The sequence below is a fragment of the Cucurbita pepo genome, chromosome 15 (assembly GCF_057944985.1).
Source record: "Cucurbita pepo subsp. pepo isolate OVF chromosome 15, ASM5794498v1, whole genome shotgun sequence".
NCBI classification, from domain to species: domain Eukaryota; kingdom Viridiplantae; phylum Streptophyta; class Magnoliopsida; order Cucurbitales; family Cucurbitaceae; genus Cucurbita; species Cucurbita pepo.
The window spans coordinates 5,044,058-5,063,150 of record NC_141812.1 but is presented as its reverse complement, the minus strand read 5'-3'; the positions used below and the strand labels follow the sequence as shown (position 1 = coordinate 5,063,150).

The 19,093-nt window shown below is 36.1% G+C and overlaps 1 protein-coding gene across 2 annotated transcripts; it reads right to left on the bottom strand.

The window, feature by feature from the left end:
* Positions 1-11,044: 11,044 nt before the first annotated feature.
* LOC111784342 (LRR receptor-like serine/threonine-protein kinase ERL1) lies at positions 11,045-16,825 on the bottom strand. 2 transcript variants are annotated; one of them, XM_023665068.2, is made up of 27 exons: positions 16,601-16,824; positions 16,304-16,442; positions 16,149-16,220; positions 16,001-16,072; positions 15,836-15,907; positions 15,682-15,753; positions 15,267-15,338; positions 15,099-15,170; positions 14,934-15,005; positions 14,789-14,857; positions 14,631-14,702; positions 14,454-14,525; positions 14,314-14,385; positions 14,176-14,247; positions 13,993-14,064; positions 13,847-13,918; positions 13,706-13,777; positions 13,567-13,638; positions 13,423-13,494; positions 13,270-13,341; positions 13,113-13,184; positions 12,959-13,030; positions 12,817-12,890; positions 12,602-12,733; positions 12,189-12,527; positions 11,740-12,107; positions 11,045-11,657 (listed from the first exon to the last, which is right to left on the bottom strand). In XM_023665068.2, the coding sequence occupies exons 1-27, from the start codon at positions 16,707-16,709 to the stop codon at positions 11,280-11,282; spliced, it is 2,976 nt and encodes a 991-aa protein (XP_023520836.1). In that variant the 5' UTR covers positions 16,710-16,824; the 3' UTR covers positions 11,045-11,279. The 2 variants fall into 2 exon arrangements, with proteins under 2 accessions (XP_023520836.1, XP_086974344.1); XM_087118218.1 differs by lacking the exon at positions 13,847-13,918 and having other exon boundaries at positions 16,601-16,825.
* Between the last annotated feature and the right edge of the window lie 2,268 nt (positions 16,826-19,093).

The following is a 19,093-nucleotide window of genomic DNA, read 5'->3' as shown; positions in this document are numbered from 1 at the left end:
AAAAAATGACTCATGGTTCGATTGGAGTATCTGGATGGCTACTTTTTCTCAAACTCCTTTTCTCTCTCCTCCATTCATTCTCTTTTGTTGTTATATAAAGCTTAATATATAGTAAATGACTATTTATAGTAAAAAGTTGGTAGAAAAATATACGGTAGATATTTATATATACACTAATGGTTATATCGGAAATAAATAGGGTAGATATTTATATATAGTAGGTGGTTATATCAGTTAAAACTATATAAAGTAAATCAAAACCATATATATAACCTTAGGCAGTAATTTGAAGATTACTTCTACATTCTCTGTATTCTCTTTTGGTGTATATACCTGAAGTCATCAATACAAAACTTTTACCAATACTCCTCCTTACATTTTCTCTCCCTTGTTCTTTGTGTTCATCTAGATCGAGTGTGTGCATTGTTGTGTGATCCTAACAACTGGTATCAAAGTTAGGCAAGATTCACCACGATCTGTGAACATGAAAAGTTCAAAAATTGGAATTGAGAAATTTGATGGATCCGATTTCAATTTCTGGAAGATGCGGTTGAAGATTATCTGTACCAAAAAGTCTTCACAAACCCCTATCGGAGGTGAAGTCGGATACCATGACCACGGAGCAGCGGAAGCTCAAGGATCATCAAGTCCTATGATTGATCCAGTTGACGCTACCTAGAAACGTGACATTCCACATCATCAAGAAAAAAATGATATCAGACCTGTTCAAGGTGTTGTCGAATATGTACGAAAACCGTCGGCTATGAACAAGGTGTATTTGATGCGAAGACTATTCAATCTACAAATTTCTGAAGGAAGATCTGTTGCGGATTATATAAATGAATTCAATATGATTGTAAGTCAACTCAGTTCGAGGGAAATTAATTTCGAAGATAAAATTAAGGCACTGATTTTGATGTCATCTTTACCTGAGTCGTGGGATACTGTTGTTGCCGCGATCAGCAGTTCTCGAGGATCTGAGAAACTGAAGTTTGATAAAATCTGAGATGTACTTCTCAGCGAAAGTATTCGCAAACGAGAAATTGGAGATTCATCTAGTAGTGCTCTCAATGTTGACCAAAGGGAAAAAATAAATCGAATGGCCCAAACAAATGTCGATCAAAATCAAAGGACCGTGAAAATTTTCCAAACAAACCAAACGTGATGTTGGAGTTGTAGACAAAAAAGACACTTTTAGACAGATTGTACAAGACCAAAGAAAAAGCAGAATCACAAATCGGAAGATGATAATAATTCTATAAATTCAGTAGAAGATATTGGGGATGTTCTAATCCTCGGCATGGATGGTCCTGATGGTGTTAATATAACACATGCGGAAGCAATTTGGATCTTAGGCACTTTTAGAACATCAATTATAGTAAATAACTAGCATGTTCATAAGTATTAAAACTTAATAAGTTTGAATACTAACCTTTTATAGTTCAAACTCCTTTTTCCTCACGAACCGGTTTCGAACCACCACTAGTGTCTTCTCCACTATTCTCCGGCCTTAGAACGGGATTGTGGAATCCGGTGAGTGACTAAACTTGGGAGGGATTTTGTATATATGAGAGAGTGTTTGTGAGAGGTTTTTCTCAAGGTTTTTCACCACGAAGAAGAAGACCTTCCATGTACCATGATCACTCTATTTAAAGAGTCATGTTTGCATGTTCATGCAAATTTGAGATCACCAAATTTTGACACCTCAAAATTCCACATGTATTTTTCCATTAAATGAAGTCAACATTTTGACTTTCTTCATTTTAATTCAACAATTAATTTCAAATTAAAGTATCATTAAATGATTAATTAATCTATTTAATTAATATTTAATATTAATTCAAATGTCAATCCCAATCAATTCCGACACATAATTGATTAAGATATTTAAATCTTATTTAAATGTCTTATATTCGCTCTTTTTGTTTAATTCGTAAATAAAACAAAAATGCGGTTAAATATATCGTATATATGTAGCGCATATTCCCTAAGTTGAATTCGAACACTTCGAACTCACTCGTCACACTTTCTATGGTTTAGTCCGATATGAGCTAGCAGAGGGACCTAATGGACCTATAGATCATGGGCTCCAACGATCCAAGATTAACCGGTTAAACTCATTAACCTTGTTAACCAACATTTGTTAACTACTACGACACTCCACTATAGCCTAGTAGTTGCACTCCCCTCACTATAGATATATTTATGTCCATTTGATATAACCATGATTAGTAAGTCAATCCTTCACAGGTTGTTCGTAACTAGAGCTGGGTCAATTTACCGTTTTACCCCTGAAGTTACTTCTTGTTCCTTATGTCTCACTGATCCTCTAATGAACAATTGGTTTGTGGTCCAACTAGTAAACCGAATCCCTTTCAAGCCGATGAGAGGGTGGGGCCCCTTGTTCAAGACCTGGAGTCAGTGCTTAAGGGAACTACCTCTCTTCTATCCCTAAAAGTGGGTAGGAGTGAATTCTATCTTGCACCCCACGTCCCCAGCCATTCACCCAGTCTTGCCCCTAAAATGGGAGGCCTATTGAGTCGGCGAACTAGAGCCACTCTGATATGAACCAAGAGACATCAATCATACAATATACTTCAATGAAGATGTGAAGAAAAGGTTGTCAAAATTATCAAAAGATGTTTCAAAATTATCAAAAGGTTGTCAAAATTATCAAAAGATGTTTCAATTGTACTATTGAGTTTGTCATGCTGTGATATAAAGAAAATTCTATTAGTGATTTGACTTAATCCTGTATAATCCAATCAATTTTAGCAAATGTAATAATGTACCCAAATCATTATTAATTTGCAACGATACTTTAGTGAGTTAGAGCAACTGCTACCGAGGGGCAGTCAATCACTCATTCACTAAACCAAGACATTCTTGACTTAAACACTAATCCCAGAATAACTCTTGTTCCTATAGTGTTCTTAGTTATCGCTGTTTTGGTCAAGAATATACCAACTCTTAGTATTTCTTCGTAAGTGTGACTCGCCATTTTCAGACCTCATAGATCGGTCCCAACAATACTATCGAATGAAAAAGCCAAAGTTGGGACCGGACCTAAGAAATCCTATCCATTTCTGGAGTCTGCGTTGTTTCGACTCCCATGTTACGACCCTCCGAATGGGTAGTTGCTCTAGGGCAACATGCAGGTGGAACATGGGAATCTCACGGTGCAACCTAGTGGTGGAGACCATAGGACGTATTTGATATACTTCCTTCTCCCACTTACTATAAATACTTCTCTATTCACCTTGTTATTGATGTTGGTTTTTTCGCCTTAATCTCAAATTAATTAATTGATGTTTTGATGATAACAAAACTATCTTCATTTATTAACAATTCTCAGTATTTTGTCCACAGTGTAAGGTTGGGAATAACGATTTCAACGTCTTTTTTGGTTCACTCAAATTAGAGATAAAACGAACAAGTTTCAGTCAAAACAAGATACCCGACGTGATGATGTGGAGGCAAAATTGACATCATGGACAAATCAAATTCAAAACAAGATACCTGACGTGATGATGTGGTGACAAAATTGACATCATGGACCAAGCGGCAAAATTGACATCATAGACCAATCGAAGTATGACATTTACAAATTTGGTAGAGTAACAATGATGTAGTTTTCAATTACATTTATAAATGTTTTCCATTACTTTTAAATTAAAAGAGGAGTATTTAAATTATAAAATCATTTCAATTATATTTATAAAAGTTTTCGGTCACTTTTAAATGGAAAGAAATTATAAAGGTTTTATTTACATTTATGAAAACTAGTTGTTAGTTTTAAATGAAAAAGATTATAATGATTTCATTTATCAAAATCAGTTATTACTTTTAAATGGATAGAAATTATAATGATTTCATTTAGTTTTGATAAAGATAATTATTTGAATTACAAAATCATTTCAATTAAAAGGATTTCATCTAGGTTTATAAAACTTTTAATTATTTTTAAAATGGTCGATTAACATTTTTTTTATATTATTACATTTAAATATGATATATATATAATAAAAATGAATTTAAAATATTTTTAATATTTATTTAAAACTATATATATATATATATATATATATTGATTTATTTATTTATTTATTTATTCAAATTTAAATGAAACATGTGGTCTATAATTTTTTACGATAAATTTAAAAATAAATAAATATTATTTTTCGTGGTCTGCGTTTACGTTTTAGTGGTCCGTATCAATTTTTATTTTTACAACTTGATCGCTATTTAAACTCACCACCTCTTCGTATTTTTTCACAACACAACACACAAAACATTTGTTTCCTCGATCTAAATTTTTTTAAAAAAATCTTCTATTGTTGCTCTTTCCAGAGCTTCCAATTCTATTTAAATCCTCTATTGTTGCTCTCTCCAGAGCTTCCAATTCTATTTTTCCAATTCTATTATTTTTATCATTCCTGAAAGAGATGTCTATTACTTCAGTGTTGTGGTGTGTTTTTGTAAGATTTCAGACAATTGTATCAGTTTGATCCTTAGCCGTGGAAAGGATTGAGTTTGCTCTTGAACTTGTAAAAACAGCAGTGTACCGATTTGATCCTAAGCCGTGGAAAAGATTGAGTTTGCTCTTGCACTCGTAAAAAGAGCAGTGTAGCGGTTGGGCTCTGATCCGAGGGAAGAGTCATATAAAGTTTTATTCAAATTCCCAAGAGGCGCTTGGGGAGTGGAGTAGGTCGAGTTTGACCGAACCACTATAAAACTACGGTGTTATATTTTCTAACCCTTTTCTTATTTAAGTTCTAAATTATTGTGAAGTTTTATTGCATGGTATCAAGGTGATTGTTATTAAAAAAAATAATAATAAATAATAATAATAATAATAATAATAATTACATTGTTGAAACCCTATTCACCCACCTCTAATGTTGTCATATCGATCCAACAATTGACTCATGCAAATACCATCCGAATGGAGGACGCTCCCAGGGCGATACGGGGCCGAGCATGAATCTCACGGTGTGAATTTTTCAAAGAGCGTGAAGAGGAAAACTATGTATCTTATATACCTTTTTCCTCCCACTAAGTATTTTAGATGGTTGGGTATACTCATTACTTAGGTATATTCCGACTAATTAAATATAACCTAAGTCTAGGTGATTTTTCCAAAACTTACATCACTCAAGCATGCTCATAAGACTCGGCTAACTAAGCTCAAGTACTGGTCCGATCTCCAGGTAGTAGGTGTTCTGTAAACCGTCAACTTAAGTACTTCCAGCCTTAGACAAGATCGTGCCAGGTGAGCTTTCTTGTGAGCACAATTTTACAAGACATCGACCTATTTTAACTATGAAAATTGATCATGCTTGGTTCTTAACCTTAAAGTGAGCATGTACTTAGCTTTATTATAGATTTTAACGTCTATCTCGTTTTATGACGTTAAAAATAACCTATAACATGCATCTAACATGCTTTATATAACAATTATATAATCATCCATTCCATGCAATAATATAACAATTTATATCTATCACTCATGGAACCCTAAACAATAATATAACAATTTATATCTATCACTCATGGAACCCTAAACAATACTTGGAATGCATGAAACATGCTTAGCCTATGGTGGGATTTTAAATCTATATGACATACTTTATGCATATACATTTTCTATTTAATTAAAACATACATTCATAATGCATAATTAATTAAACACACTAAAGTGGGTTGGTTTTGGCATTTTAAAGTAAGCAATTAACTAAATTATTACATTAATAATTAAAATAACTTGAGCCGCTCCCGAGGATCACGAACTGGGCGAACCAACCCTTAAAAACATTGAATCGAACCCCAACGGCAGAAAAAATATCCGAACCGCCTCTTCCATCTTCTTCGATTCAGCTTGCTGTCTCTTTCATTTTCGATCAATTACAACCTAAAATGGTACCATTCATTAAAGCTCATACACATTAGGCTTATTACAATAATTGTATCAAATGGAAGCATAAAAAAATGTCAAAACCAAAACCATCCACTTTAGCAACCACAAAATTTCATTCATGAAATGGTACCCACCATGATCAAATTAATGTAAATAAAATGCCTAAAACTTGCTCTTATACCAATTGATGGTGTTAATATAACACATGCGGAAGCAATTTGGATCTTAGGCACTTTTAGAACATCAATTATAGTAAATAACTAACATGTTCATAAGAATTAAAACTTAATGAGTTTGAATACTAACCTTTTGTAGTTCAAACTCCTTTTTTCTCACGAATCGGTTTCGAACCACCACTAGTGTCTTCTCCACTATCCTCCGGCTTTAGAACGAGATTGTGGAATCCGGTAAGTGACTAAACTTGGGATGGATTTTGTATATATGAAGAGAGTGTTTGTGAGAGGTTTTTCTCAAGGTTTTTCACCAGAAGACCTTCCATGTACCATGATCACTCTATTTAAAGAGTCATGTTTGCATGTTCATGCAAATTTGATATCACCAAATTTTGACACTCAAAATTCCACTCAAATGTTTGGGATTATGTGGTAAGAATGCATGTTTGAGTTAACCAAATTTTGACACTCAAAATCACTCACACTTGTGGGGTTTATTTGGCAAGCATGCAAGTTTGGTTAAACCAAATTTTGACACCTCAAAATTTCACTAACATGGATTTTTCCATTAAATGAAGTCAACATTTTGACTTTCTTCATTTTAATTCAACAATTAATTTCAAATTAAAGTAACATTAAATGATTAATTAATCTATTTAATTAATATTTATTAATTCAAATGTCATCCCAATCAATTCCGACACATAATTGAGTAAGATATTTAAATCTTATTTAAATATCTCATATTCTCTCTTTTTATTTAATTCGTAAATAAAACAAAAATGCGGTTAAATATATCGTATATATGTAGCGCATATTCCCTAAGTTGAATTCCAACACTTCGAACTCACTCGTCACACTTCTATGGTTTAGTCCGATATGAGCTAGCAGAGGGACCTAATGGACCTATAGATCATGGGCTCTAACGATCCAAGATTAACCGGCTAAACTCATTAACCTTGTTAACCAACATTCGTTAACTACTACGACACTCCACTATAGCCTAGTAGTTGCACTCCCCTCACTATAGATATATTTCTGTCCATTTGATATAACCATGATTAGTAAATCGATCCTTCACAGGTTGTTCGTAACTAGAGCTGGGTCAATTTACCGTTTTACCCCTGAAGTTACTTCTTGTTCCTTATGTCTCACTGATCCTCTAATGAACAATTGGTTTGTGGTCCAACCAGTAAACCGAATCCCTTTCAGGCCAATGAGAGGGTGGGGCCCCTTGTTCAAGACCTGGAGTCGATGCTTAAGGGAATTACCTCTCTTCTATCCCTAAAAGTGGGTAGGAGTGAATTCCATCTTGCACCCCACGTCCCCAGCCATTCACCCAGTCTTACCCCTGAAATGAGAGGCCTTTTGAGTCGGCGAACTAGAGCCACTCTCACCCATGCAAATCTAAGGATAATTCCGAATAAACAGGAGTTCATGATTAGCTCAGGATTAAAACCGAGTTACCTAGGTTATCGAATGAAAAGAAAATCAGTCTCAACAGTAAACGACATTATAAAGTGAAAGTGGTTTTCTTCATGGTCCGATCTTATACAATTCTCATTTCATAGGACGCCCCCACTCACATGTCTCCACATGTACAATTTAGTGATCACATTGTTTATATCATTTACAAAAGTGGGCCGCATCCATAGTGTCCCTAGAATAAGGTACTCAGCCTTCTCCTTATACTATAGATCATTTTGACTATATACTTGAAATTGATCCACTCTTATATCTCTACATATAGTTCAAGTAATCATACTATAGCCAAAGTGTTCTTAGTTTATTGGATTTAGATTAATGATCATAAAGTTCACTTTATTCAATAACAATCTTTACTGAATAAACAACAATAATAACTTTATTGAAACTAGAATATATTTTTGTATACAAACTATAAGTTTTAGGACATAAAACCCAACAGGTCCGATATAATCCTGGATTTTGGATTCAGGTGCATCTTTTCATCCTCTCCAAATAAAGAGCTGTTGATATGAACCAAAAGACATCAATCATACAATATACTTCAATGAAGATGTGAAGAAAAGGTTGTCAAAATTATGAAAAGATGTTTCAATTCATGCTACATTGAAGAAGAATGAAGTTTGATTGTTGTAAATTTTGGGTGGGTTACAATTTAGAATAATTTAGAGTTATTGTATTTTAAGACTTTTTATTTACTTTAGGTTACATTTACATAATGGCTAATTATGGTCATTAAGTATGAATGTTACAACTTTTGGTATGCTTTTAATAGTTTCATTTTAAGGCTATATAAAGCCATGTATGTTGTATTTGTAAGTAGACTTGAAAAAATATAGTAAAAGAAGCATTTGTGCTTTTCTTTAGCCAATGGCTAAGTTTATTTGCAATTCTATGTAGTTTAGGGTGCATGTAGAATCATTCAAGCTCGACATGATCAATCTTACTTGTGGAGTGATTCGAATCTCAAGTAAGTGTTCTTGCCTTGAGATATTTGATCATGAAGAATCATTCAAGCTAGACATGATCGATCTTGCTTGTGGAGTGATTCGAATCTCAAACAATGTTTTTGCCTTGAGATATTCGATCAACAAGGTAATCCGAATCTTATTCCCCTTGTATTGATTCCTTATCTTATCAGCTGTTTCAAATTTCAAGTGAAAATTTCGAGAAGGTGTATCTTTCCGACAACAAAAATTTGGAGATTAAAGAAAAAGGGATGTCTACATAAAAACTACGGCAGGAAAATAGTGAACATTCAAGGATGTAAGATATATTTTTGGTCTCAACAAGAATCTGATCTCTATTGATCAGTTGGATAGCACAGGTTATGCAACAGAGTTTGGAAAGAGTTCGTGAAAGATTGTGAAGAGTGTCATGGTGGTAGCACGTGGCACAAAATCTGGAACCTTATACACCACTATATGGTGTATGAACATGGTTGTTATTGAGAGTGCTTCAAATTTGATTCTATAGACTTGGACATATAAGCATCAAAGAAATTAAGATGTTGACTGCGAAAGAAGTTTTTGAAGGTCTAAAATCTGTTGATACGAAATTTTGTGAAAACTGTTTTATGAGCAAACAGAAACGAGTATACAAAGGTTGCCAGAGAATTGAAGAAAGTGCGGTTGGAAATGGTTCATGCAGAAGTTTGGGGACCATCTCTAGTTCCATCACTTGGCGGATCAAAGTTCTACGTCACCTTCATCGATGATTTCAGCAGGAATGTGTGGATTTATTTCCTGAAACACAAATCAGATGTGCCACCTTCAAGAAGTGGAAAGCTGAAGTTGAAAATCATACTAGCTTGAAGATCAAATGCCTGAGGTCTGACAATGGAGGAGAGTACAACAAGTCAGAATTTAAAGCATTTATGCAGCTGAGAGAATTCAATTGATGAGAACAGTTCCCGGTAAAGCAAGACAAAATGGTGTTGCTGAAAGGATGAATAGAACGCAGACAATGAGTACGAGGATTCATTCTGGATTGCCAAATACATTCTGAGTCGATGTTGTAAATAAAGCAATCTACTTGATCAATAGAGGGTCGTCAGTACCCTTGGAGTTCAAGTTGCCAGAGGAAGTATGGACACGAAAAGAACTCAAGTACTCTCACTTGAAAACTTTTGGTTGTATTGTGTATGTTTGTGTTGATCCAGAGAAGAGTGTTAAGCTTGACGCTAAGCCTGTGAAGTGCTACATCATAGGCTATGATTCTGACATGTTCAAGTACAAGTTTTGGGATCTCAAGAACAAGAGAATCTTGAGATATTGTGACGTAACCGAAAATGTCATATACAAGGACAAAGAGAAGAAAGGTTCTAGGACAACAAAACAAGTGGAAATTAAGGTTGAGTTGAAAAATTCACTTAGTAATGTTGTAGCAAATACTCAAGAAACTTCTAAGACGGTTGCTTAGGAACAAGAGGTGGAGCAAGTGACACCTGGGCAAGTGTTGAAAAGATCATCGAGGGTGTACATGGTTCAGGTTGGGTTGAGGGATTTTTTTATCCAACCCAAAAGTTTGGGTTGGTTGGATTGGTAACTCAACCCAACTCGAAAAATTTTACAACTCAACCAACCCAACCGTCTATTTTTGAGTTGAGTTCGGGTTGTTCCAAAAAAAAAATCCTAAACAGCAGAGGAACTTATTATGATTCACATGCAGCGGGTTTCTTAAACTATCCAAATTAGAGAACAATATAACCAAATACTTTTTTCCCTTCTTTTTGAAGTTCAGAAGCTCTCAGACGGAGACGAGCAATCAAGAACACTGAGACTGACGACAAAAGGGAGACAAGCACACTGAGACCAATGATGCGAGACTCAAAGAGGGAGAGATGTAGACCAACAACTCAGAGAGGAAGACCGAGAAAGACAAAATAACAAAGAAACCGAGAGACTCAGAGAGGGAGACCGACTAGTTTGAACTTTAGGGACTGCCAATTGATTTTGAATCTTGGTTGCTTCAAATTGGAAATTGTTGGTGGGCTTCATTCTAATTTGGGCTTCAATTTTTTTTTAATGTTTCCAAGTTGGGTCAAGGTTGACCCAATCAATTTCTTTTGGAATTTTCAATCCGAATCGGATCAGGTTCAAAAAAATAAACCCAACTCAAATTCAAGAACAAATCCAACCCAACTCAACTCTTATAATTCGAGTTGGGTCGGGTTGAGTTCTCGAGTTGGGTGTACACCCCTAAGAAAATCTAGAGCCATCGGAGTACCATATAACTATATAAAACTATGTACCTTCATTATGCAATCGGTTGCTTACTGATGATGAAAGGAAACTAGAGGGAACTAGAGATCTTTGATTAGGCTCTACAGTTGGTGGATACAATCAAGTGAGAACAAGTCACTGATGATGGAGTGTCTAAGCTTCAAAAATGAAGAGTTGCTCTTCATCTAGTAAAGCTGAGTACATAACAATAGCTGAAGCTATAAAGAAGAAGATATAGATAAGTGTAGTACAATTGGTGAGGAACCCAATTTATAATTCCAAGACAAAACACAAAAATGGAGTTACATCAATGGGATCCATGCAGTGTGATGCAGAAAACTAATATTCATATTTAATAAACTGAATACGCATACATTTAACACCTGCTGCACAAACAAAAGCTTAGGATCTCAATATTTACCTTAACTGCAGCTAATCTTCCCATCTCCCTAACCACAATATGAACCTTTGGCTAATCTGTTATTGATTCAAACCGTGTTGTTCAGAACTTACTTCCCCGAACCGAACAAACCACCGAGCATCCAAAGAACTCGCATCTGATTTCTCCTGCTCCTCCTGCCCTTTCGGGTTCCGATTCTGACCCTTTTCAATCAAGAATTGTGCATAATCCAACGTTTTCGTGGGGAATGAAGTATGTTTCGCGGTAGGTGATGGTGGCTGGAGGGAGATCAATACTCGGGCAGCTTCATGCATGGTTGGCCGTTCAGAAGGATTGCGTTTCGTGCAGAGGAGAGCAAGCTGGAACGTTTTTCGAACATGCGCTAAATCAACGCAGGTGACCGAAACCTCGGGATCAACAGCTTCCATCACAGTATTGTTATCAGCCTTGGATAGTATCTGGCAGTTCATAGAGAATAAATTCAGATTCTAGCAAAACATGAATCTTTCAAAGTGATTATTTGATGTGAACAAAACAAACCAGTTGATGCAAATTGGACTCGTCATCCACAGCCTTCTTCCCAGTCAGTAGTTCCAGAAGAACAATGCCGAAGCTATAAACATCGGACTTCTCATTAAGCCGGGAGGTTCGAGCATACTCTGGATCAATGTAGCCAATCGTTCCAAGCACGCTAGTAGACGTGTATGTTTTTCCAGTTGGGATACATTTGGCTATCCCAAAATCAGAGAGATGGGCCTCGAAATTTTCATCCAGTAGAATATTCGAAGACTTCACGTCCCGGTGAACAATTCGCGGGTTACAATCATGGTGAAGATATGCAAGCCCTTGTGCAGCTCCAACCGCGATCTTCAGACGTGCGTCCCAATCCAGTTTAACCTTGCCTGGTCCTAATGATTAGTTAAGCGAACACGATCATCAATATTATCGAACTTTCGGTCAAAAAAAAATCAAATAGTGATGATGCTTACCATGAAGCAGATCCCAGAGTGAACCATTTTCCATGTAGTCATAGAAGAGGAGATTCCCACAGGGAGATAATGAATAACCATGAAGGCTAACAAGATTTCTGTGTCTGATACTACCAACAGTTTCAAGTTCGGTCTCGAACTCCCGTAAATCGTGCGCATAGTGATTGTAAAGTCGCTTAACTGCAATAGGTCGGGAATTCTTCAGTAAACATTTGTACACAGTGCTCGAAGCTCCATAACCGATAATGTACTTCTCGCTTAGATTCTCGGTCACTCTCATAATGTCCTCGAACGTGTGAATAGCCATATCCATATGAAGTACTACAAGACTTGGAGGACCTGAAATACAGAATAATGACTCAGAAAAAAGGAATAACTCAGAAAAATAAGAAAAGTATAGAAACAATGCTTGCCTTGCCCAGCCGTGCTAGAACGCTTCATCAATTGCTTCGATGGATTCGACTTGTACACAGCAATTATAACCATAAACAACAACATTATGAATCCAAACGTCATGCAAACAACCGCTGCCCGAGACAACATTGCTGCAAGTTACATTGACTCAGTCGGCATGAACGGTTCATAATGTCAAGTTATTTACAAATGCCATCAGCGTTTCGCAGTGTACCTCGAGATTTTTCCATATAAGGCCCACAGATCGATCCCAGCCAGTTTCCACACAGCAGCGGATTCCCGAGAAAGCTGATATAAAATCATCGATCATCAAATGAAGAACAGAGGCTCAATCAAACAAAACTCGTCTTCGTTACCTATTTTGTTCAAATCGAGAGAAATTTTTCATGGGAGGTAAGATACCAGATAAGTTGTTGTATGACAAGTTCCTGAATAAGTGTAAGAAAGACAAATTAGAAGTTGAGGAAGCCATTACAGGTTGTTATTGATGAAGGATAAAACAGAACTTACAAATTGGCTAAACTAAAACAATTTGTCAGCTGATCAGGTATCTTCCCTTGCAAATGGTTGTTGTTCAAAATTCTTTGAACAGCAATGAAATCAGAATGATTAACAAAAGGAACTTAAAAGGGAAAGAAAAAACGTCGTAAGAGTATCGAAATCATACAATGAGATAATATTTTGTAGTTGACCCAACTCCATGGGTATGCTACCAGAGAAGTTGTTGAATGACATATCACTATCAAAACAGGCAAGTAAAAAGAATTTAAAGGGAAAAATTTCACAAGATTAAATCGAACTCATAACGAACAATCCTTACATCGTCTGAATACTTCGGAGATTCCCAAATTCTGCTGGCATTGGCCCAACAAGTCTATTATAGCTCAAATTGCTGCAAGTGATTTTATATTAGAAACATGATTTGAGCGACAACTCTATCAATAATTCAAGTGGGAAGTCTTACAGGCTCAGAAGGTGCTCCAAATCACCAATAGAAGTAGGAACCGGACCCGAGAAGTAATTGCGAGACAGATCCCTGGATGAAACAAAAATTTTAACCAACTGAAAGGACGATCACTATGCGTTAACTTGAATAAACTTACAATGTATCGAGGTTTACGATGCGTCCGAGCTCAACAGGAATCCTACCATTGAAGTTGTTTGCTGAAAGATTCCTGTTAAAACAAATTTACTCAATGAACCATCTTCCAATTTTAATATTACTTGTTCTGCAAACGACTTACAAATATGTCAAGCTCTCCAGATCTTGGAAACCGAGAGGGATTGATCCGTTAAGATGGTTTCCATGCACATTGCTTGAAGAAGAAAAATAGAATCAATATATATACATACAACAGATGAGACCTCATGAAATTTGTAGGTATCTTACAATTGATTCAATGCAGTGCAAGAGCTGATGTTGTGAGGGATTGGCCCTTCTAGATCATTATTAGCAAGATTCCTGAGTAGTTGAATAGAAATGTTCGTATCAGAACTTGGAAACGTATACTGTAAACGAAAGACATTAATCGAATTCACGGTTGAGAGATTTGAAACTAAAAATGTAACTCACAATTCAAACAACTGATCCAATTTCCCAAGTTCAGAAGGAATTGTTCCAACCAAATGATTATCATTTAGTTGCCTGTAAAGAATTAAAGTCAATTACTACTAAACAAAAGATGTTGAATTAGAAGCAACACAAACATACAAGTAGCTAAGCTTGGACATATTTCCCAGCTCAGGAGGAATTGGCCCGGTCAGCTTGTTTCCATGTAAGTACCTAATCAGAGAGAAATGGACCATGAGGCACCATACTAAAATTTCAGACATTCAAAGAGCAAAACTCACAATTTTCCTGTGTAAGACAAGTTCCCGAGTATTGGCGGTATCGGCCCTTCGAGTTCATTTTCACTCAGATCCCTGCTCCATGGTATAAAATAAGCAAAATACAATGTTCAAATGTACCAAGAATTACTTATGCGACGAAATGACAGGCGTAGAGAATTTATTTCGAACTTCACTTACAGGACGGCAAGCGCCTGCATCAATCCAATGACATCGGGAATCCTACCACTCAACCTATTTCCCTGTAATGATCTAAAACATGATAATATACAGCTGATTAACACTCAATTAAAGGAGTTCTAAAGCAACTAAATCACACAAGTTACTAGGAATCTTACAAAGTGGCAACTTGTAGAAATCCGATGTTGTATGGAATCTCCCCCGAGATTTGGTTGTAGGATATATCCCTGAGATGAACAAGATATCAGTTGAAAACATACAGGATTTCAAACATACATCACAGAATATCAGTTGAAAACATACAGAATTTCAAAACTGGTGCAGTTTCCTATGCTATCCGGTATCGTGCCAGTCAGATTGTTGCCTCTTACATCACTGAAGATAAGGCACAAGCAACACAAGAGCACAAAGTTAACTAACCAGAAGTAAGCCTCCAGATCAAAGAGGGTGATTATAATTCACACTTACAAGTACCACAAGCCAGTCAATTGACACATATCAGACGACAACGACCCTGTCAGAACGTTCCCACGTAATCCACTGATAACAATAAAATAAAATGAAAGTTCAAAGAACCAGTGGAATGCTCATCCTATAGCTTAGAAGATGTCAAAGAAGCTGAGCGGAGATATTTACAGATACTGCAGAACTTCATTCCAATAGATTAATCTTGGTATCTCTCCGGTAAGCTGGTTTCGTGCAAGATCACTACGAGGGTGATCGATCACCAAATCAGAAAATAGAAACCAAGAAGGATAAGCAAAACGGAGGACTAATTATTCCCAGAACTTCATCCTAATGAGTCTACACGTGTATAATAAAACTCATACAAGATTTGTTAGGAATCACGAATCTCCACAATGGTATGATATTATCCACTTGAGCATAAGCTCTCACAGCTTCGCTTTTGGGCTTCCCCAAGAGGCCTCATACCGATGGAGATGTATTCCTTATTTAAACACTCATGATCACTTCCTAAATCACAGCCAATATGGGACTCCCTCCCAACCATCCTCAACAAGATTATCATATAAGGAAGTGAAGAAATTACAGAGTTTTCAGATTAGGAAGCTGGGTAAGGGTAGAAGGGATCGGACCGGTCAACTGGTTCGTCTTCAGATTTCTGCAATGGAGGGAAACAATTCAACTATAATTCACAGAAGTTGATGGCAAAAGAAACCCAACTCTAAATAGGTAAAACGTACAAGAACTCGAGCTTCTTAAGCTTTGAAACAGTGAAGGGGATGTCTCCATAGAGCAAATTATCAGACAAGTCCCTATACATTAAGAGAGGTCGAGTGATGCTGTATATGTATGTGCTATCAATGAACTCAAACTCAAAAATGAAAGTTACAGAAGAGAAATCTTACAAATGAACAAGAAAACCACAGTTACCAATCTCATCAGGGATTTGTCCAGACAGTTTATTCCCTTGAAAATCACTGCCATAACAAAGCAACAGTGAACACCAAGAACCAACCGTGTTAAGCCAAAGAACAAGAGAAAAGAGTACCATACATAGACTGCAAATTTCTCAAATCTCCAATGGATGGTGAAATCTCCCCACCCAGATTCAAGTTGGATAAGTTCCTAGGAACAAAAAGCAAGAAAATGAGAATGGTAGAACGACGAGATTTAAGCAGAAAAACAATGGAATAGAGACGAAAACTCACAACGCAGCAACTGATAGGGTAACATTGTCGCAGAAAACTCCACGCCACGAACAGAAATCGTGATTATGATCATCATCCCAGTCGAGAAACACATTCGCTACATTGCTAAACGAGGCCTTGATTGACATCAGCGCTCGTCCTATCGAAAATGGCCAAAAAAACACAAGATTAGCAACAGATTCCAAAAGCTAAATAAAATATCCAAAAATGAGATGGAACATTTAAGATACTATCATAGGCATATATATTCGCCCAACAAACGGCCAAATGGAAACCAAAAAAGTGGGAACAGAGGACCTTCATCGTGGGGGAGTGAAGAAGCAGGGGAAGAAGAACAAGCAAAGAAGAAGATGAAGAGGAAGGCCATGGGGAGGTTCGGCCATGGAAGGAAGGGGATGAGCTTCATTTCTCAAAGAATAAATGCAAATGAAACAGAGAGAGATAAAACAGGGTTTTGGTGTGAGAAATGAAGGAGGACAGAGAGGGACCATGGAGAGCGAGGTTTTGTGCGTAACAATGGCGGAGAGAGAAATAAACGGCGGTGAAGAGAGAGAAACCGTCGTTCGTACTAGTACCGTTTCCCCAAGTGATTGTGTGAATTTCTATGCCTCATTTCCCCCACGCGCTCCTCTTCTGGAGCGTGTGGCGAGTGGACTCTTAAATAAAGCTAAATAAATAATTATAGTGGGGTTACATTACAAATTTCATCCTTAATATTCCTTAAAAAAAATTGAATTTAGTCCAAGTATTAATCATGTGATTACACGCGCGAAGAGGCACGTGATTGGATTTGATAATATAGAGGGTAATTGGTGGTGGTACGGAAACTGATGAGGGTAGAGAAAGAAGCAAACTGGTTGGTGTGGTTTTAACTAAAAGTAGCGACGGTTGCCACTCCCTTTCTCTTCACTACTTCCAACTAAGGCCTACATCCGCTAATTTACAATAATTACTTTCCCATGTTTTTTCAAAAATTATAATATTATCCCAATCATTCGTTATATTTTAAATATTATTTTTAAGATAAATTTTGAAATATTTTATGAAGGGAGTATCTCTTTCGAAATAAACGATAGAGTTTGAGGTATTTTTTACAATTTACCTTTTCAATTTAACCGTCCTTTTAAATGGTTAAAATAAAATTTTTAAAACTCTCTATACCGACCTACTTTTCCAAGTTTTGAATTACAGATCGTCATACGGATTTAATGGTAAGAATAATGTTATAACCTTTTAATTTGTAAAATGGAAACACTAAAAATTTAAACTCAAACATAATAATAAAACGGATGTAAAAAAGTATTAGAAGTAAGAAATAATATCCACGAAAAAAAAAAAAAAAGTTTACAAAATTACACCAGTTCCAAGAAAATATCACTAAATTAGTACTAAACATGGCATTAGAGCTTAGAGGGACACAACTCGATTTATGGGTCCTCTTTGTGACAAGGATCACTGTGATCAAAATGTTCCAATTTGACCTATTACACGATCTAAGACCAAAAACATTCCATAAGCATTCATTTTTCATCTACAAAATTGGATAGACTTGGTTTAATAATTATTTCATGTGTTACAAGTTGATTCGATTGAGGAAGGAGCATTTGAAGCTTCAGAAGTAAATGTTTGCACGGTTAAAGTAGCGGAAGAAATTGCAAGCTTCAGAAGTAAATAATTATTTCATGAGTTGTTACAAAACTTTATTTATTGTTTTTAATTTCATAATTCTTGTAATGGGTCGAAGGGTGGAAGTTAATTGTCAGACTTCGTCATTTGTGGAAATTTAAGGGGATCGGGATTAAATCATGACCACTAACTTCGCATTTGAAGATTTGAAAGTTTTTTTTTTTTTTTTTTTTTTTTTTTTTTTTTTTTTTTGTGAGAAACAAATACCCACAAATTACTATGTAAAAATCTGATTATGAATGAATGAAATTGAGGTCTCAAATCGAGATTTTCACTCTTAGAAATTCGAGCATCATCTTTGTCATGTCTAAGTTCCATGTAATCTAATTCTAGTCTTCCTTCTTGGTTGATCCAAATTGTGTATAAAAAGATCTTAATTTCTTCGATTCAAGGGTTCTTGCTTCAACAAAAGCTTGGATCGCTGGGATGAGAATTAAGGTTGCCTTATCTCCTTGTAGCCACACGCTCTTGCCATTGACAATGGTCTACATTCTATCAGTAAACAAAAAAAGAAAAAGAAAAAAAAAAAGCATAAAGATACTAGTAAACACCTACTTGTAGGCTCTCATTGAACTTCACATATTCAATATTCCCTGATAAAAGTGTTCGTTTTCAAGCTCTCTCATACTCATAAGATACATCTATCCTACTTCTATTTAAAGGCTGTAAGTCATCACGGTGTATTTGGGTTTTAAGGTGCACTTAGTCTTCCATTTTCTACTTTCCAAGGTATATCAGATTATCGCACTCCTTGCGTATAAGTTGAAGTGCCCTCATATGTCTCGGGCTCTAGGGAAGTCTAACAGGTATGAAGGAGTCATCGCTCCAGTTAACTTCTCTGATCTTCCTATATCTCCATACGTGTCTACTACTTGGCACTAGCAAGAAGCTCCCCTAACGACACTCAACAAATTTCCTACCTTGAAGAGAGGAACATGTAAGTAAGAGAGTATGAGAAATTTGGAATGTAGTGTAAGGGAGAGTGTTGTTGATATGGATGGAATGATGGTTAAATAAAAAAGAGGGTATTACTGGAAAAAGTCAAAAGCTAAGTGTTCAAATAGAGAGGTCAGAACTGAGGACTCCACTCCCTTTTTTGTTCTC